Source organism: Ambystoma mexicanum, chromosome 1p (assembly GCF_040938575.1).
Source record: "Ambystoma mexicanum isolate Mex_15411 chromosome 1p, UKY_AmexF1_1, whole genome shotgun sequence".
NCBI classification, from domain to species: Eukaryota; Metazoa; Chordata; class Amphibia; order Caudata; family Ambystomatidae; genus Ambystoma; species Ambystoma mexicanum.
The window spans coordinates 179116199-179133897 of record NC_090921.1 but is presented as its reverse complement, the minus strand read 5'-3'; the positions used below and the strand labels follow the sequence as shown (position 1 = coordinate 179133897).

General features: G+C 42.9%; 1 protein-coding gene across 1 annotated transcript in view; it reads right to left on the bottom strand.

The window, feature by feature from the left end:
• WRAP53 (WD repeat containing antisense to TP53) overlaps nucleotides 1-17699 on the bottom strand; it is a 322488-nt gene that overhangs the window by 215640 nt on the left and 89149 nt on the right. Inside the window, exon 4 of the mRNA XM_069646235.1 lies at nucleotides 14392-14500. Within this exon, the coding sequence (XP_069502336.1) occupies nucleotides 14392-14500 (109 nt within the window). The remainder of the gene's footprint in view (nucleotides 1-14391; nucleotides 14501-17699) is intronic.

Sequence of the window (17699 nt, the reverse complement as noted above, 5' to 3'; positions counted from 1 at the left end):
AAGAATGTCAAGGTCTAATGGTGCTGCCTGTTAGGGAGAATTCTTATTTCTGTGCTAACTCCATTCAACCCTACAGACACCCAGCTCTTTTGCTGGACTTTAGGACTCTTAATTTCTATCCTGGAGAGAGCGAGACCTTTTTCCCACTCCCTCATGTATTTTTGCTCCGATTTGGGTTTTCTTTGTTGTGTAGTCTGACAAACTCCATAGGCATCTACTTTTGTATGGTGAGACACAGCACCTTCAGAGCAGTGTCACAGAGAAGTCCTTTGGATTTCTCTTATGGTTTAAACACCTTCTCTTGGGTGAACTGCTGTTCCCAAGAGTAGTAAAGGGAAATTGACCTAACATGCCTGTTATTCCTATGTAGGTCCATTACACCCCATCTTATGTGGAAGTACTGGGGGGTTACTTAGTAGCCCCTTTCCTACTTACTCATGTAAACATTTTATGTTACCGTCACGACTTTTAAAGGCTGGTGGTAGTGGTTTAATTTTACTACCATTGTGTGTTTTTACCACAGACTAACCCATCACCTGCATTATAGCACCCATGGATGCCCATTTCAAAATGGCCACAGTCTTCTTTTTTCGCCATTTCTTGCTTGAGAGGTCTTTCTTGGGTTTTACTCTGCGCACCAAACCAGGTTTAACCATTTTGTTCATTTTGCCTTTGGAGGGCTTCAGTGCTGAAACCCGCCTCTGGCTCGTGTGTCTGGCAGGGCAGGAAGCGAAGGAGGTTCCTGAAACTCCCTGTCCTTAAGTCTCCTTGGTAACCTGAATACACCCAGTGCTGATTGGCTGGCTGTCCTTGCAGGAAAGCCACCCTGCTGTGTGAGTGACAGCTAGGCTATGCATGAATGGGTGAAACCAGCATGAAAGGTAAGGTTGAACTGCAGGCAGAGTCGACGACTGAACGAAACATCTGATGAAGGAATCTGGAAGAGAACCTTGCTGCACCCTCCTGGACCGTTGAACTGCCCCGGTGAAGCCATGCTGCAGGGCTGAATTTCGAATTGACTAGAGAAGCCCCGGAACAGACGACTTCTTCCCTTGGGTTAGTGGGACCAACTAACCCCAAGACGAAGTTTGCTGGAGGACCTTCCCCAACTGGCTGTATTTCTTTGCTGCTGCCAGAACGGAGTGCCAGGGGTTGAGAAATCTGTAGGCGAGTGCATCGTCTTTGAGCCGGACCAGATCTCCAGGAAGATCCCGAGGACCCTCCCGAAGCAGGACAAACCAAGCCCGAGTCACCTCACCAGAGTGCTGCACTCCAGAAGCAAGGGAAGCCAAGTGTCCATGATCCACGGTGGTGCTATTTGCTGGTGCTGAAACCGTGAAGTGCCACTGAATTGAAAAGAGCCTGTAACCGCCACAGACCTTCAAACTGCAGTGCAGGATTCCTCCTTACGTCCTCCCTCTTGTCCCCACAACTCAGGCACAGGAACCCAGGATCTGCAAGACTGCAACCAGAACAGAATCCAGCTGGATGCTCTTCTTCAAACCTAAGGTACTGTCTTGACTAAAGGGTACTTACCTCTTCTCTGTAGCTTGCATTATCTCAATGGAGACTTGCAGTAGGTGCTTTTTGCAGTGTTGATCTCAGTTCTGTCTTTCACAAGCCTAACAGCTTGTGGCCCAATAGTGATTTTGTTACAAACTCTCTAAACTTTGTGCAAGACTTTGGGCTATCTAAAGAAGTGCCTCTGCTCTATAGACATTGTTCAAATTGACTATGGCTGACCTGGATCCCTGCAGACACTTCTGATCCACTGACTTGGATTCTAAATGTCACTCATAGGTGGTGCATAAGTTAACTTGCATTGCTGGGAAAGATCTAATCTAGACTACATTGGGAGATTGAAAAAGTACTTGCATGCTCCGAGAACCTGTTAACCTTTTTCCTTCCCTAACCTTTTCCTTTTCCAAAACCTCAGAATTCTACCAAGTATAAAAAGTGATATATAAATGCCAATCCTGTCCTGGTAATTGAAGTCACCTCAGGGTGTAGGAAGTGTGTATGAAGCATCTCAAACGAATATCTGCTTATATGGATTCTGAGAAAGTTCTATGAAGTGTATTTTTATTGTTTCATATTTCCCTTTTTAAAGGTTTATTTCAAACTGACTTAATTATTTTACTAGAAAACCATGAGTGTAAGTGTTATTTGTATACTTGTATTTGTGGATTTCAATGCTACAGCTCAACAGCTCACATTTACCCCTCTTGAGATAAGTCTGGCTGCTCAATCACTCTACCAACGTGTGTAGTACAGAACTATACCAATAGTTGGGTTAGCAAATACCAAGAGGACAAGACTGGTGTAGTCTTCTTGAGGGTTACTGCATACAATCTTGCCTAACACGGTCAATATCCTGGCTCATTTGCCTCTACCAAAACAATGAGCTGATATGCTTTTGACAAGCTTCATTTGGGCTTTCATGGGTGTCATGTCTAGCTAGATTTAGAAGTTCCTCTTCATAAGACCTTTTTAGGGAGAATTCTCATTTCTGTTCTAATTCCCTTCAACCTTAGAGACCCCAAACTCTTTTGCTTGACTTTTTAATTTTTACCCTAGAGTGAGCAAGACCTTTTTCTCACCCTCTCCTGTGCTTTCACCTGATTTGAATTATGTGTGGCCTCTGTTTCTGGAGTCTGACAAATTCCATAGGCATCTACTTTTTGTATGGTGACACAGCACCTTCAGTGCAGTGTCACTGAGAAATCCTTTAGATTTCTCATAAGGTTTAAATACCTTTTTTGTGTGAACTACTGTTCCCAAGAATCGTAAAGTGAAATTGACTTTACTTACCTTTCTCTTTATAGGGCCAGCACACACCATCTTATGTAGAGTGCTGGGGGTTTAACTAGTAGGCCCTTATCCTACATTCTCAGGTAAAAATGTTTATGTTACCCTCACTACTAAATGGCTGGTGTCAGTTGTTTAATGTTCCTACCATTGTGCTTTTCCATCGCAGGCGGAATCCTCAGCTGCAGTATAGGATTCATGGGTGACCATTTTGTCAAAATGGCCCTGGTCGTCTTTTTTCGCCATTTTCTGTTTGTGAGGTCTTTCTTTGGGTTTTACTCTGCACGACGAGCTAGGTTCGAGCCCTTTGTTTGTTTTGCCTTTCGCAGGATTCAGCCCTGAAGCCCGCCTCTGGCTCCAGTGCATCTGGAAAGGCAGGATGTGAGGGAGGGCCTTGAAGCGCCCCTGTCCTTTGTATCTAGGATGGCTGTGTGATTGACAGCCTAGGCTGTGCATGAATGGGAGAAACCTGGTTAAATGGCAAGGGTTTTGGGACTAGAGGCAGAGTGGACAACTGGGACAAACACCCGACGAAGAAACCGTGAACGAAGCTTGCTGCATCCTCCTGGACCTTTCAATTGCCCGGTGAAGCCTTACTGCGGTGCTGAAACTCCTTTTTCAATTCGACAGAGAAGCTCCGGAAGGGAAGGACAACTTCTTCCCTTGGGCTAGTGGGACCAACTAACCACAAGACTAACTCCACTGGATCATCTTCTCCGACTGGCTGTACTTCTTTGCTGCTGCAGGAACCGATTGCCAGGGGTCAAGCAATCCGTAGTCGAGTGCAACATCTGAAATCCGGTCAGAAGCTCCATGAGTCTCCCAAGGACTCTCCAGAAGCAGGACGACCAGAGTTCGAGTCCCCTTACCAGAGTGCAGGACCCAAGGAGTGAAGGAAGCCCAACCAGTATCCGAGATGGGCGACGGTGCTCTTTACCGAGTGGTGAAACCGCGAAGTGCTGGTGAACCGAAAAGAGCCCATAGCTGCCAACGACCTCCAAACTGCCGCCGCAGGAGCACTCCAGAAGTCCTCCCTCTAGTCCCCATGACTGAGGTTCAGGAACACAGGGTCTGCACCGCTGCAACAGGGCAGAATTCAGCTGGACCACTCTTCTTCAAACCAGAGGTACTGTGGAGACTTGGGGTACTTACCTCAGTCTCTTTGAGCTGTGCTATTCTCAGATGCTGCAACCTCAGAATCTGCAAAGTATAATTAGTGATATATAAATAACATTACTGTCCTTGTGAATGAAGTCCCTGACAAACTCCATAGGCATCATCTTTTACAATTGTGTCACAAAGCACCTTCAGTGCAGTGACACATGAAGTCTTCCAGATTTCCCAAGATTTAAATACCTTCTCTGGGATAAACTACTGTTTACCAGAGCAGTAAAGTGAAATTGACTTTACTTATCATTGTAACTTTTTAGACCCAGCACACACTATCTTACAATAGAGTGCTGGAGGGGTTACTTAGTATCCCCTTTGTCTAGCTTCTTATGTAACATGTTTTATGTTACCCTTTCCTCACTGAATGGCTGGTGGCAGTGGTTTTGTTTTGAACTACCGTGGTTTGCATTTACCGTGACAGTTCGCGGCTCCGGTGAAGCAACCGCAGGAGCCATCTTTTTCAAAATGGCACAGAGCCATCTTTGATAAAATGGCCCACGGTCTTCTTTTTTCACCATGTCTTTGTGGAAAGGTCCTTCTAGAGATTTTCTCTGCGTGCCAAATTAGGTTTGGTCTCTTTGTTCATTTTGCCTTTGGCGGGGTTTCTGAGTGAAACCCGCCCCAGGCTCCCGAGTGTCTGGGGTAGGCAGGAAGTGAGGGAGGTGCCCGAAAAGCCCTGTGCTTAATCTCCTAGGAGACCCAAATGCACTCTGTGGTGATTGGCTGGCCGACTGTTTGGCAAGGACAGCCACCCTGCTGGGCGAGTGACAGCTAGGCTGGAATGAATGGGAGAGAACTGAATAAAAGGCAAGTCTTTTGGCTTGGAAGGCAGAGTCGACCACTGGACGAAGGAACCGAAGAAGAGCTCGAAGAGGATGCCTGCTGCAACTCCTTGACCGTTGGTTTGACCGGTGAAGCCCTGCTGCAGTGCCAACTTTGCATCGACAGAGAAGCCCCTGCAAGGACGACTTCTCCCTTTGAGATGGTGAGACCAATCAACTCCAAAGTAAGCCACCTGGACATCCATTTCAGAGCTGGTTGAATTTCCACAGAGTTGCTGCTGGAAACCGTAGAGCCAGGGAGAGGAACATCAGATTGTGTGCATTGCTTTGGCCTAGAGATTTTGGAAGATCCTCCGGACACCCAAGAAGCAGGACTGATCAAGCCTGAGCCCCCTCAACAGAGTGTGGGACCCCAGAAGAAAGGAAAGCCCCACCTCAACAGCCAGGAACCGCATTGTTGCTATTTGCGGTGGTCACAATGAGCTGAAACGCGAATCAGTCACTGAAAGTGAATGTTGCCGGTTCCAGTTTTTGCCAGTCCCGGTGCGTTGCAGGAGTCCCCCAACGTCCTCCCTCTTGTCCCCACGACTGAGGCCCAGGAACAGTGAGAGCTGCAGAGCTGCACAGGAACAGAAGTCATCAGCTGCATTTTTTCTTCTTTGCTAAGGCACTGTAAAACAAGGCTAAGAGAACTTACCTCTTACTGTAAATTTGCTTGAAACTTATACAACTCACAAGTCTAATCAGCTTGTGGCCCTACATTTGATTCTGCTTTTTATCAAAGACCCCGAAGAACTTGTGCAAAGACTTTTCCATTTACTTACCTGAAGTGCTGCATCCTATACAAAGACTTTTGCCCATTGACTTTGGCTTAGCCTATTGAATTGTATGACTCTTCTACGAGGATCTGAAAGTATTTGCCCAGTTTAAGAATATTGGTGGTCTTGTCTTCTAATAACCTTTGCCTTTTACCAACTTTTAAGAGTGTTCTGAATACCAACAGTAAGATTTTAATGTCCCCAGCACCCTTGTTATTGAAGTCAGCCGTGGGTGTATGTTGCGTCTGTGGGCTATCCCAAAAGGGTCTTGTCTGATTCTGAAACTCAAAGTTTACAGTATTGAAGTGTATTTGTGTGTTCCTATTATATTGCTCCCTTCTAAAGAAGGCTTTATATCTGACTGATAAATTAATAATTGTTTATGCAAGAAACCTTGATTGTAAGAGTTTATTTGAATACCTGTAACTGTGAATCTTTGTGCAACTCCACTACTGCTCACATTTCCCTTCTTGAGATAAGCTTGGCGGAACAACACGTTACCAAAACTGTGTAGTACAAGCTTATACCAAAGGTTGGGTTGCCTATACATGTAGTCATAGTTGTTTGTAGTGTTCCCAGAGGGTACTGCATTCAAACTTTGCCTAACACTTATATTTGTGAATTTCATTGCTACAGCTATACAGCTCACATGTACCCCTCTTGCGATAGGCCTGGCTGCTCAGTCACACTGCCTGCTTCTGTAATATAGACCTATACCAAAAGGAGAGTTACCTAATAACAAGTAGACAAGTGTTGTGTAATCTCACAGTGTTAATACGGTGTGCAGTCATAATGTCGACATCAATAATGTCGACAGTCAAAATGTCGACAAATTAATGTCGAAAAACAATAATGTCGACAAACAAAAATGTCGACATTTTTCGATATTTTTTCGAAATTTAATTTATTGTATGAATAAATAAATAAATATATATATATATATATATATGATGTGTTGAGTATGAGGGGTGGTTGGGGGGGTGTGGGGGGGGTGGCAGGGGGGTGTTGGGTGAGGGGGGGTTGGGGGGGACCCCCCCATAGTAAATACTATTTTTATTTATTTAATTATTGACTAAATAAATAAATATATAATTGTTATGTTTTGAATATGAGGGGTGAAAGGGTGGTTGGGGGGTGTGGGGGGGTGGCAGGGGGGTGTTGGGTGAGGGGGGGGGACCCCCCCATAGTAAATGATCCTTTTTTAGGTTATTTATTTATTGAATAAATAAATAAATAAATAATTGGTATGTGTTGAGTATGAGGGGTGAAAGGGTGGTTGGGGGGTGTGGGGGGGGGGGGTGTTGGGTGAGGGGGGGACCCCCCCCCATAGTAAATGATCCTTTTTTAGGTTATTTATTTATTGAATAAATAAATAAATAATTAATTGGTATGTGTTGAGTATGAGGGGTGAAAGGGTGGTTGGGGGGTGTGGGGGGGGTGTTGGGTGAGGTGTTGATAGTTTTAAGGGTTTATAGTCATAATGTCAAAAAAAAAGTCGACATTTTTTTTTCGAAAAAATGACTTTTTACATTATAAGTATAGGATGTCGACATTATTATTTTCGACATTTTTTTTTCGAAATTTTTGTCTGTCAACATTTTTTTTCGACATTATGACTATAAACCTGTTAATACATCAATTCTTGCCTAACAGACCTGGGGTCTGAAACTATTTTCCTTTGCTGCTTTCCTTCTATAGGCTTCTATGGGCCAACCCCCACACAGATATTTTTGCTACTGTCTGCACCCTGACCTGACGTTCTGTAGGTTATTAAAGCCTGCAGCCTTATTTACCTTGCGTATGATCACATTCTCAGAGGATACTAACTTTCATTCTCTCAGTGAAATTCTTGTGGTTTTAAAACTTCACACATCACCTTACCATGAGGTACAAAAATACTTTTGTGTTCCCTTTAATGTGAGCTAATAAGAGTAATGTTGCAAAGGACAAGGTGTTCAGGGTGGGCTGTTGGAAGAGGATATTTTTCTCCCGTGCGTTTGAGTTCTCGTGTGCATTTTTGCATTTTACCATATGCCATTTAGAGGACCATGTTCTCTAAAACGTGCCACTAGATTTTCGCCTGTCCTTTGGCCATTTTGTGCCTTGGCTTTCTTCCTGCCCACTCATGCCCAAAATGTCCATATATGAAAAGCCCTTATATGGCGCGGAATGTGGTAGCGGTCGGCAGTGAAGGCAGCAGTAACTTTACTGTGTCTACACTTAAAAGTGGGGCTCCCTTCCCTGTGCACTGATATTGACAAGGCATACATTAGTTTTCAAAAATTGATTAGCAGAGTTTGCTAATTATATTTTTCTTGATTAGCAAACAAACCCATTTCATTAGCAATTTCGTAGTAATGTTTTTAATGCCACCAGAAGATACTTGTCCCCAAGATATAAAAGGAGCAACAATACAGCAGTTTTGTATACCGCTGAAGACATTAGTGAGATAAGTCAGGCCTTGCAAATACTTTCTGTAAAATGGTGCATGTCACCACAAACCCACTTTAGTTTGGCACACTGCTGCCACCCAGAGGCCAGCCATGCACAGTGAAACTTTTATTTGACATTAACTGCGAACAAAGTAAAGTTTAAATAAATGTTTCGAACATCCCCTGCAAATGGTATTGGCCCTTCTTAAAATCTATGCGACTATGCGAATCAGTGAAAATACTTTGCGAGCCCTGGCTGAGTGTCTGTAAAAAGGTTAGCTGCATGAATGGACACAAATAAATGGATATAATAAAAAGGCTCTCAAAACAGTTTGGCCAGCTCCCTCTACTGCAGGTGCAAACATATAATACAATCATAATCATAGAGCATAGTGAGCTCTGGAGGCCAACTACAATGTACACTTTTGAAGTAGGTCTGTAGATGTACAGACTGTAGGAAACTTGATCACTACTTCAAGCAAATATCAAGTTAGCTTTGTGTATTACTTATGTAAAAGACTAAGCAGAGTGGAAGGCATAGCAAGCAGAGAACTCGGCAAACTAGGCAGAATATTGTAGTTTGTGGCCATCTCCCTTTCAGGGTAGCCGGTATAAACCAACATGGGGAGATAGAATGTCAAGGAGTATGGGATCAGCTCATGGGTTGAGCACCAGTTGAAAGCTGTATGTAACCAGCAGGCCAAAGGACTATGTTTGCCATCAAAGCATTTATCTGCCTGGTCATGTACATTTTCAATGGTGTTCACTCATCATATGATGCATCTTTCCCAACAAAATGAAATCTAGTTGACACTGAGATTTAGATACACCTCACTGTAAAGCATGGAGACAATGCAGTGTTTTACAGTAGCAATACTGTAATTATGCATTATGTAACCTATTACATTTTTAGAAACCGAATTGAAAGCCTTTTTAAACAAAAATAACTAACACGTACTGGTCATAGCAGACAGGATACAGTTCGCTTAATAACAGTATTATCCCGATATTTTGCAATTATTTGAAAAATAAAAATAAAATGTGCGTAGCACTTTTTGGCACACAATTGAAGAGGATGATTACTGCTGCCTCTCTCTCCATTAGCCCCTTTGAACTTGCAGTGAACAGAGAAAAGAGGGCAGAGAGCTCTGAAGGCAAGGTGGTGCTTTCATTGAACAGGGTAACTTAAATAGCTAACTTTGCTACACAAGTGCCAATTTAATTAGCAAACCTACAGAATATCATAGTGAATTGCTCTGGGACACTGCTTATTTTATGCTTTGATTGATATTGATATTTTATTTGTATCGCGCTCGTACACAAGTTTTTCAGAGCGTGACAAGGCAAGGGAGAGGTACAAGGGAGAACACAACACAACAACGATCTTAGTAGGCCCAGTGACATCGAGTATGTGCAAGTGCATGGTAAAGTGCGTGGGGGGGAGAAGAGGAGGCGGAAAAGTGCTGAGCAAGGAGAAAATAAATAAAACAAAAACTGTAGGGTTACAGATACAGACCCCAGTGCAAGGGATTGCTAGGAGGCATTGCAGATGAGTGGCAGGGTGAGCAGGTACCTGGGCCCAAAAGTCAGTGTTGAATTCAGTTGTACAATATGATGAAAGGTTATAATCTAAGAATCAATGCTTTGACTGACGATTTAGAGCTCCGGAACTGGACTCTGCTTTTGCATTCATGGAGGAACCAGCTCTAGCAAATTACACTCAGAAGGAAAGAAGTAAGAGAAATACGCTTCCAATGGAGGCTATGGCTTAAGTCAATATAAAGGCCTATCAGTATACAACCACAAATGATCACAACTTGAGGGATCCTCTGCTTCCCGAGACACAAACTAATTCAACCTTTCAGTTATGGGCCACGTTGCTAGGTGGCCTGGAATATACACTCAAAACTGTAAATATACAGAAATAAATCAATGAATGCTCCCAAGTAATTAAGTGCTGGAGTCTGATGATGCAAATCTCTTTGAAATAGTGGACAACGTTAATAGCAGTATGCCTATTCAAAGGGATGCACTAGAAAGAAGCCCTTTGGTTTACTCATCTATCCCAAGTTGGGCCAATATTATACCTACAAACGCCCCGAATTCTGTAAAAGCTCTCTCGCGAAAGTCTGAATCATCGCCTAAAGGTCAATTAATGGATATGCAAACACAACAGGCTGATACAGTGGAATCAACCGCCACTTTCTCCGCTTTGAACTTCGTATTAACATCATTAGTGAATATATTTGAGATGTTGAGAACAGAGGTGCAAACCCAAACGGGTACATTGCTGGAGTTGTCCAAAGAGATGAGCAATACCGAATCAACCTTGGTTGGGCTGAAGACGGTATTAAATGAGACTATACCAGAAGCACTAAACTACCTCAAAACAGAAGTTGTAAAACAACAGTCAAAAATAGGGGAGATCCAAATGGCAAATGAAGGGATAACGCCTATAAAAAGCAACACTTGCTTCAAAGAGCGAAACAAAGGGAGTGGTGACTATTTAAGACCTGGGACATGTGTGGGGGGGGGGGGAAAAGATAGTCCATCCTACTGTTACGTAGACCTGGATAACACCCCCCTGTCTGACTCCGTTCTCTGAGTTCATAAGGCTTGCTTACGCAGCTAATGACTCACTGATGGGTGAAGGTCCATCAGCGGAGGCACTGGAGGTGACCAATGACACTTAAATAATGGGCGCTAAGGAAGTTGGGAGCAGAAACCGAAAGAAAGAGAAAGGAAAATAAAAAACGTACTACCCAACCAGAGACCAACGCAGAATTAATAAGATCAAATTAGGATGCTAAATCAAAATATCAGTAGGCACAAAGAATAACAAATTCTGTAAAAACAGTTTATACATGGCCTACAGTCTCTTACTTTGAATCAAAGTAAGAGTCCCAAAAGAAAGGGCCTCACAAGAAAGTTAAGCCATCAACGAAAATTGACAAAGGGAGCCGGTCAGCCTGGACCAGATTCTGAGAGGAGACAATCAAAATCTACAAGAAACAAAGAATGATGTGATACATTTGAAGTCTACCGAACCAAAAACCTCATGGCCACATACCTCCGAGAACTGGGCACCAATATATCTAACCCCTTAAGTGCTAAGGACGAGGTATCTTGTCCTCAGCACTACGTTTGCAAGGCGGAGGACAAGATACCTCGTCCTTTTTAGCATTTCTGCAAACTGGAAATCTGACCTCCGGGCAATGTGAGGAGTAGGTTCCTCCTCACGGCTCGGGGGTTGGATTTCCTTCAGTTTCACGTCAGCATGCGTAATGCGCGCTGACATGACACCATGTAAAACTGCCCAGCCATTTCTGGCTGCAGCAGTGAAATGGAAGGTTGGTTCCTCCCTCGATCTCTGGCATTACTATGCCATTTTGATTGAAGGAGGTGTCGTTGGAAAGGGGAGACTCCCCCCTTTCCAACGACACCTTCCTTCAAGCATTGCTTGGCGCGGATCGCTCGACACATGCCCAGCAATGCCTCCAGACCACTAGGGATCAATTTTTTTAAGTGGGGGCGGGCTGAGGGGGCCGCTTAGTATATAAGAGGCCCCCTCCTGCCGCCAAAGCATGGGGCAGTACTTTTAGCCCACCCTGGGGGCAGATAGGCACACTAATGTGCCCATCTGCCCCTATGGAAGGGAAAAATAATACATGTTTTTTTTAAAAACAAAAGGTTTTATTTGTTGGGGTTGTTCTGGGGGTGGGTGCCCACTGGACCACCAGGAATTTCTTTATATAAAAAGGGGCGTGGGCCCTCTACCTCTACCCCCACCCCAAATGGATGGTGGGCATGTCATGTAGCCCTCCCAGGGGCAGACTGGCAGTGTAATCTACCAATCTGCCCCTAGGAAGGGGTACATTTGGGTTTGCTGGGGGTGTGGGTTCACTAGACCACCAGGGATTTTTTTTTTTATAAAACAAGGGTGGGATCGGGGCTGGGGGAAGGGGCTGGGTGGTGAAGGAGTGTCCCTCTTCCTCCCCACTCCAACTGGATGGGGAATGTAATTTAGCCCTCACATGTAACAGATTGGCAGTGTAATCTACCAATCTGCCTCTAGGTAGGAGCAAATGAGTTTTTACTGGGCTAGCCCATGGACTTGTGGAATTTTCAATCGCTCCAAGGTCAAGCATTTTATTGCCCTCTTCTTTTATGTGATTCCTCACATTATACGACATGTAGCCCATGCTTTTAATAGGTACACTATCACCAGTGTCAATGTCATGTTGGCCCTAAGGGATCAAGACTGGTGTAAATGAAAACAGAGGGGCAAAGTGAGTTAAGAAAACTTTGCACTCCTGCTGTTGCTGCATTGTCCGATTATTAGAGAGTTTTACCCCTTCTAATGACCCATCTGAACGGTGACCACTTAGAAGATCTGGGAGAGGCTCACTCTGTTCTTCTTGATCAGAAGCTAGGAGCCTTGCTCTTCTCCCTGGTCCGGAAACATAGGCTTTCAGACAGTTGGTATGAAAGACCCTGGGGGCCTCTTTGGGGTTGCCCAAGTCTACTAAATAGTTGACTTCTCCATGTTTTCCTACACCTTTGAAGGTTCCTGTCCATTTGCCCTGCAAGGTCCTCTGCCTACTGGGACTATGACAACTTGTTGGTCTGGAGTGAACTCCACCATGTTTCCCTTCTGGTCATGCCAATGCTTGACCAGCTTCCAAATGCTCAGTAGACTGTCATAATTTGTGCCATCCTATGTCTGAGGCCTAAGCACATAGTCAGTAATCCTTACTGGATTGAGGAAGGAGCACTCTCAAGATCCTCCTTGATCAGGGCCACAGGACCTCCGACAGGATGACGATAAAGTAACTCAAAGGGACTAAAGCCCACTCCAGCTCGAGGATTTTTTCTATAGGCAAATAGAAGGCATGGCAGAAGAAGGTCCCACTTTTTTCCAAGTGGTTCTTCCAAAGCTCCAATCATGCTCTTCATTGTTCAATTAAACCTCTCTACCAATCCATTTGTTTGGGGGTTGTAGGCAGTTGAGAACTTGTAGGTGACCCCACAGGTTTTCCGCATGGCCTACATGTAGTGGGACATACAATTTGACCCACTGTCAGATACAACCTCCTTAGGAAATCATACTTTGAAAAAAATACCAAGTAGGGCCTTAGCAACTGCCTGAGCATAAACGGTTCTAACGTTTAATAGCTTCAGGGTACCAGGAGGCATGGTTGTTAGGCAAGATTGTATGCAGTACCCTTTGGATGCACTGCAACAACCCTGACCTCCTGGCAATAGGAACCCGATCTTTGGTAGAAGTCTGTACTACACAGGTTGGTAGCATGTTGAGCAGCCAGGCTAATCTCAAGAGGGGTCAATGTGAGCTGTAGGGGGAGTTACACAGAGATTCACAGTGACAAGTATTCAAATAAACACAAAAGGTTTCGTGATTAAACAATTAATAATGTATTTAACAGTCAGTTTGAGTAAGCTTTCTTCAGAAGGGGCAATATAATAGTAACACACAAATACACTCCAAAATACACACTCTTAGTTTCTCTAAATCAGCAAGTACCCATTTGGGATGGCACAGGTGACTTAAATAGCTAGAGTGTGGACATTAATATCACTGTTGCATTTAGAGCAATACTTGGGAGCATGTCCAATGAAAAACATTATTAGAATAAAACAAGAGGGCTAAACACAGAGTCAGAGGGAAGAAGAGTTATTCAAGAGTTGTTGTTGTAGGCCCAACCTCCCCCAATCCCCTCCCCTGCCCTCCTGTGGCTAACACTTCCTGATCAGCTACCCTACCTTGATAAATGTTTGGCAAGACAACTGTCTTCTCCCTGGTCACTCAGTTTGGATTCTGAAAATCCTTCTTAAAACCTGGGATGCTTTGTTTGGTAACAGAGCTCATGCAGAGAGACCCAGCACACTCTTCCTTTGGACAGCCACCCCCCTCAGGAAGGAGGACAAAGAGCAGTGAACTGCAAAACAGACGTTTTTTTCAGCTAACCAGGTAAAGGCATTTATAGAGAACTGCGGTAGGGAGAGTTTAGGGTGGAGGTTTCTTATTCCTGTGCTCAGATTTGTTTGAGATCGGTCAAAGTTGGAACTTGAGAAAGCGTATAGACACCAAAACAGAAAATGTACCTTAAATGTAAGGTCAGGAATGGAGGGGAAGGAAATTACTGGGTGAAGAAACCAGGGTAGAATGAAGAACAAAGACAAAAGGAATGTGAAACATACAAGAAAGGATATATTGAAGAGTGGACAAGCAAATCACAGATAGAAGTAGAATAGAGGAGCAAGGATGAAATTCTGCAAAGATGGAGTGGCAGTAGGATGGGGGAATCAACTGGTCTGTTGCACCTATACTATCTCCAACCAAGAGCAGAGGGCCAACCCTACCATTTCTGCAATACCATCCCAGTCGTCACAGTACAGCTCCGGAGGAAGGTTGTAGAGACGTAGGATGTTATCTGCACTGTTGGCCAGCAGGCAGGATCCATCTGGGGCCCTGCAAGCAAAGGAAAATGCAGGTGTTAAAAAGCCATCACAAATGTGAGCTTGCCCAAAGGGCACAGCCAACAGACTGAGCACACCATGTCAGGGATAGCCAAGGTTTGCCATCAAATGTAAAGCTGTTCTAAACAGATTCCTCAGAGACAACATCCCCCCAACCCCCCAAAGTAAACTAAGCTTATCTACCACAGAGATTGGGGTAAACCCATTTTCCTATTCATTTACATGTATTTTGTTCAAATGAACCTTACACAAATCTTATGCATAAAAGAAAAAAGGAGAAATAAAAACTTCACAATAAATATACTACAACTAACATCTCAATAAATAATTCATATTTCAAAACAATGAAAACAATTGCAGTAGTACAATGACATACAAGATCAACAGATTAAAAACATCCATAAAAATAAAACAAAATATTTGCAGAGCATTTGCCAATAATGTTTTACATCCATTGCACTTATACCAACATTTGTCAGTGGTATTTTCTGAAAATAATTTTCCTTAATATATATCCACACTTGATATAGTGCAATATGTGTCCACATCAAATCTGTGTTTAGACATAGCACCACTATTCCTGGTTAAAGATAGCAGCATAATTATGAACCAAGTAACCCAAATATGTCATATACAATAGACCCAACTTCGAGCACTCAATGAAAATGTGTTTCAGAGTTTATCAGGGAGCTTACAGATTCTACAAAATCTAGCCTCTTCAGCCAATTTCCATCCAACACCATGGGTAGCTTGCACTGGTAATTGATTAGTGCGCATCAAAAGACGAAACCTATGCATTTCTGGATCGTGACCTGCATAATTAAGGTTGGGGTCTCAAATAACGATGCACAATGAAGGACACGGAGGTGGAACCATGACGTTTGGCTAGGTGGTCATAATTTGAAGTCCAATCCCAGTGAGCTATTCTTTTGGATAATGCACCTTTCAAGGATTTGAAGGTCGTGCCTCGAGTAAAATCCTGTGTTCATTTCAAAAGCTCGAACAGGTAATTGTTTAGGCTAACGAAAATGATGGCCCTTCTTCCAGACCTCATTATTAGAAGAGGAAGCTATTAATGTAAACAAGTCACATTTAGAAATGGACTTCGTCTTGAGGTACAATTCTCCTTGCCTCCTCTGTGCCAAGGATTTTAAAGAAAGGAGCCCTAGCGCCAGGCGCAGATACTGCATAGGAAGAGACTGTGGGAGATCAAAAAAAATAAAAATATCACTTCTATTTGACCAGTCCAGGCCTCATTGCCAGCGCTTCCATACCGTAGTACTTTTTCTTTTTTATTATTAAGTGCTTTTGATTGAGCATTGTCACCTTTTACACTATATTGAAAACCAAATATTATATTACAGTATTACAAAATCAGCAATTAAACATTTCATGTTTCCACTAAGTACTAAAAAAAAAAGATCAGACTTATCTCTATAATAAATACATTTTCAATAAAATCCACTGCTATTGTGCATTAAAATTAAAGTGACAGCTTTCCAGCAACCAACTGCCATATGTGAAAAGCCGCCGTGGCCATAACTAATGTCAAAGTACTTGTACAAAATCATATAGCTAATCGTTCGCAATGTAGTATTCATTGTGAGCTTATTTACTTTTTTCGGGGATATTCGCATGGCTTTTGTCTTGGTAAGATTTACAACAAATTCATTATCCACGGCGTATCTCTCCAAGTCATTCAATAATACCTCAATACCAACAAAAGTATTATCGAATATTACGAGATCGTCCGCATAGAACATTGCAGGCAGCAAGGTTGAACCAACTTTAGGCGGACATTTACCATGTGATTCTAAGCGTCCTATTAAATCTGCTAAATATATATTAAAAAGGAGGCACGCCAGTATACACCCTTTTTTAACACCCTTATTGATGTTAATAGGGCCAGATAGTGTTCCACCATTCCAAAGTAGAATTTTAGCAGAGTTATTAAGAGTGCAGCTCTATAATAAACAGTCAAGGCGGACAACTCAAACTTCTCAGTTTACCAGATCGAAAGCAGCACTAAAATCCACATAGGTAATCAATAGGGACGAACGTGGTTTGTAACACGCACAGGCGCTCAATATATCCAATAGGATGATGTTATAAATAGTGCTCAATCCTGTCCGAAAGCCTGTCTGAAAGAAGGTGCAAAATGTGCTCATCGACCCAAGCTTAAAGATGCTTTAAAACACATGTGGCGAATACCTTACCGGTAATTCTCTGGAAGTAAACGGTCCCCAACCTTAAATATGGGTACCAAGATGGATTTAGTCCAGGCCGAAGAAATTGTTCTAGTGATGCACACCTTTGTAAAATTAACAGACAGCAGGTTAGCCCATCTAATCAGGTCAGCTTTTAACACTGACATGGGCTAATCTGTTATGGCCGGGTGCTCTAGAATTCTTGGCTTTACCAATAATTTCACGTAAACTTTCCTCAAACCACAGGGCCCAAAAATGTTCACACACTCATCCCGAGGTCTTTTTACTTTTGGAGGTGAACATTTTAGCTCAATATTTCAGCAGCTTTGTTCAGCTATAGAGTTCAATTTATTTTAATACTACTGGGATCCTAAGCCAGTGAAAGTGTTTGCCACAATGTTTTTGGGTTTCGACACTGCAATCCATTCATAAATTGTTGCCATTTTATGGTTAGGTCCGCATATTTAGGTCTTATCCACTAGTTATGGTAATTATTCTTAGCTTTCCTAATGCCTTCTAAGACACTATATTCAGATCCAGAACACACTTTCACGCTTTAGTGCCGTGACATCCAACAGCAAACTGGTGATATGTCCTTACACCACCATTGAATTTTGTACTAAATTCCTTACCTCTAAAGTGGTACTTTTATTGAACATTGATGCCTGCAAAATCAAATAGTTTCACAGACTAAGTTGTATTACTTTTGTTAGGAGATTTTTCCTAAAGTCCTCTCGAAGGTAGGACTTCACAAAACTATCCAACTGGTTTGCAGATCCAAATCTCTTAGCATCAGTCTGTAGTACCCATGGAACCTTGGTAGAGCGGCAGAGCAGTCAGGCTTATAATAAGAGGAAGATATTAGCTGTAGGTAAGTACGCCGAACCTAGTGAGTAATGCAAGAAACACTTACACATACATTTGTTTTAAAATATAGATTTATTATATTTACACAAGAATCACTGTTAAATACTCAGAACAATA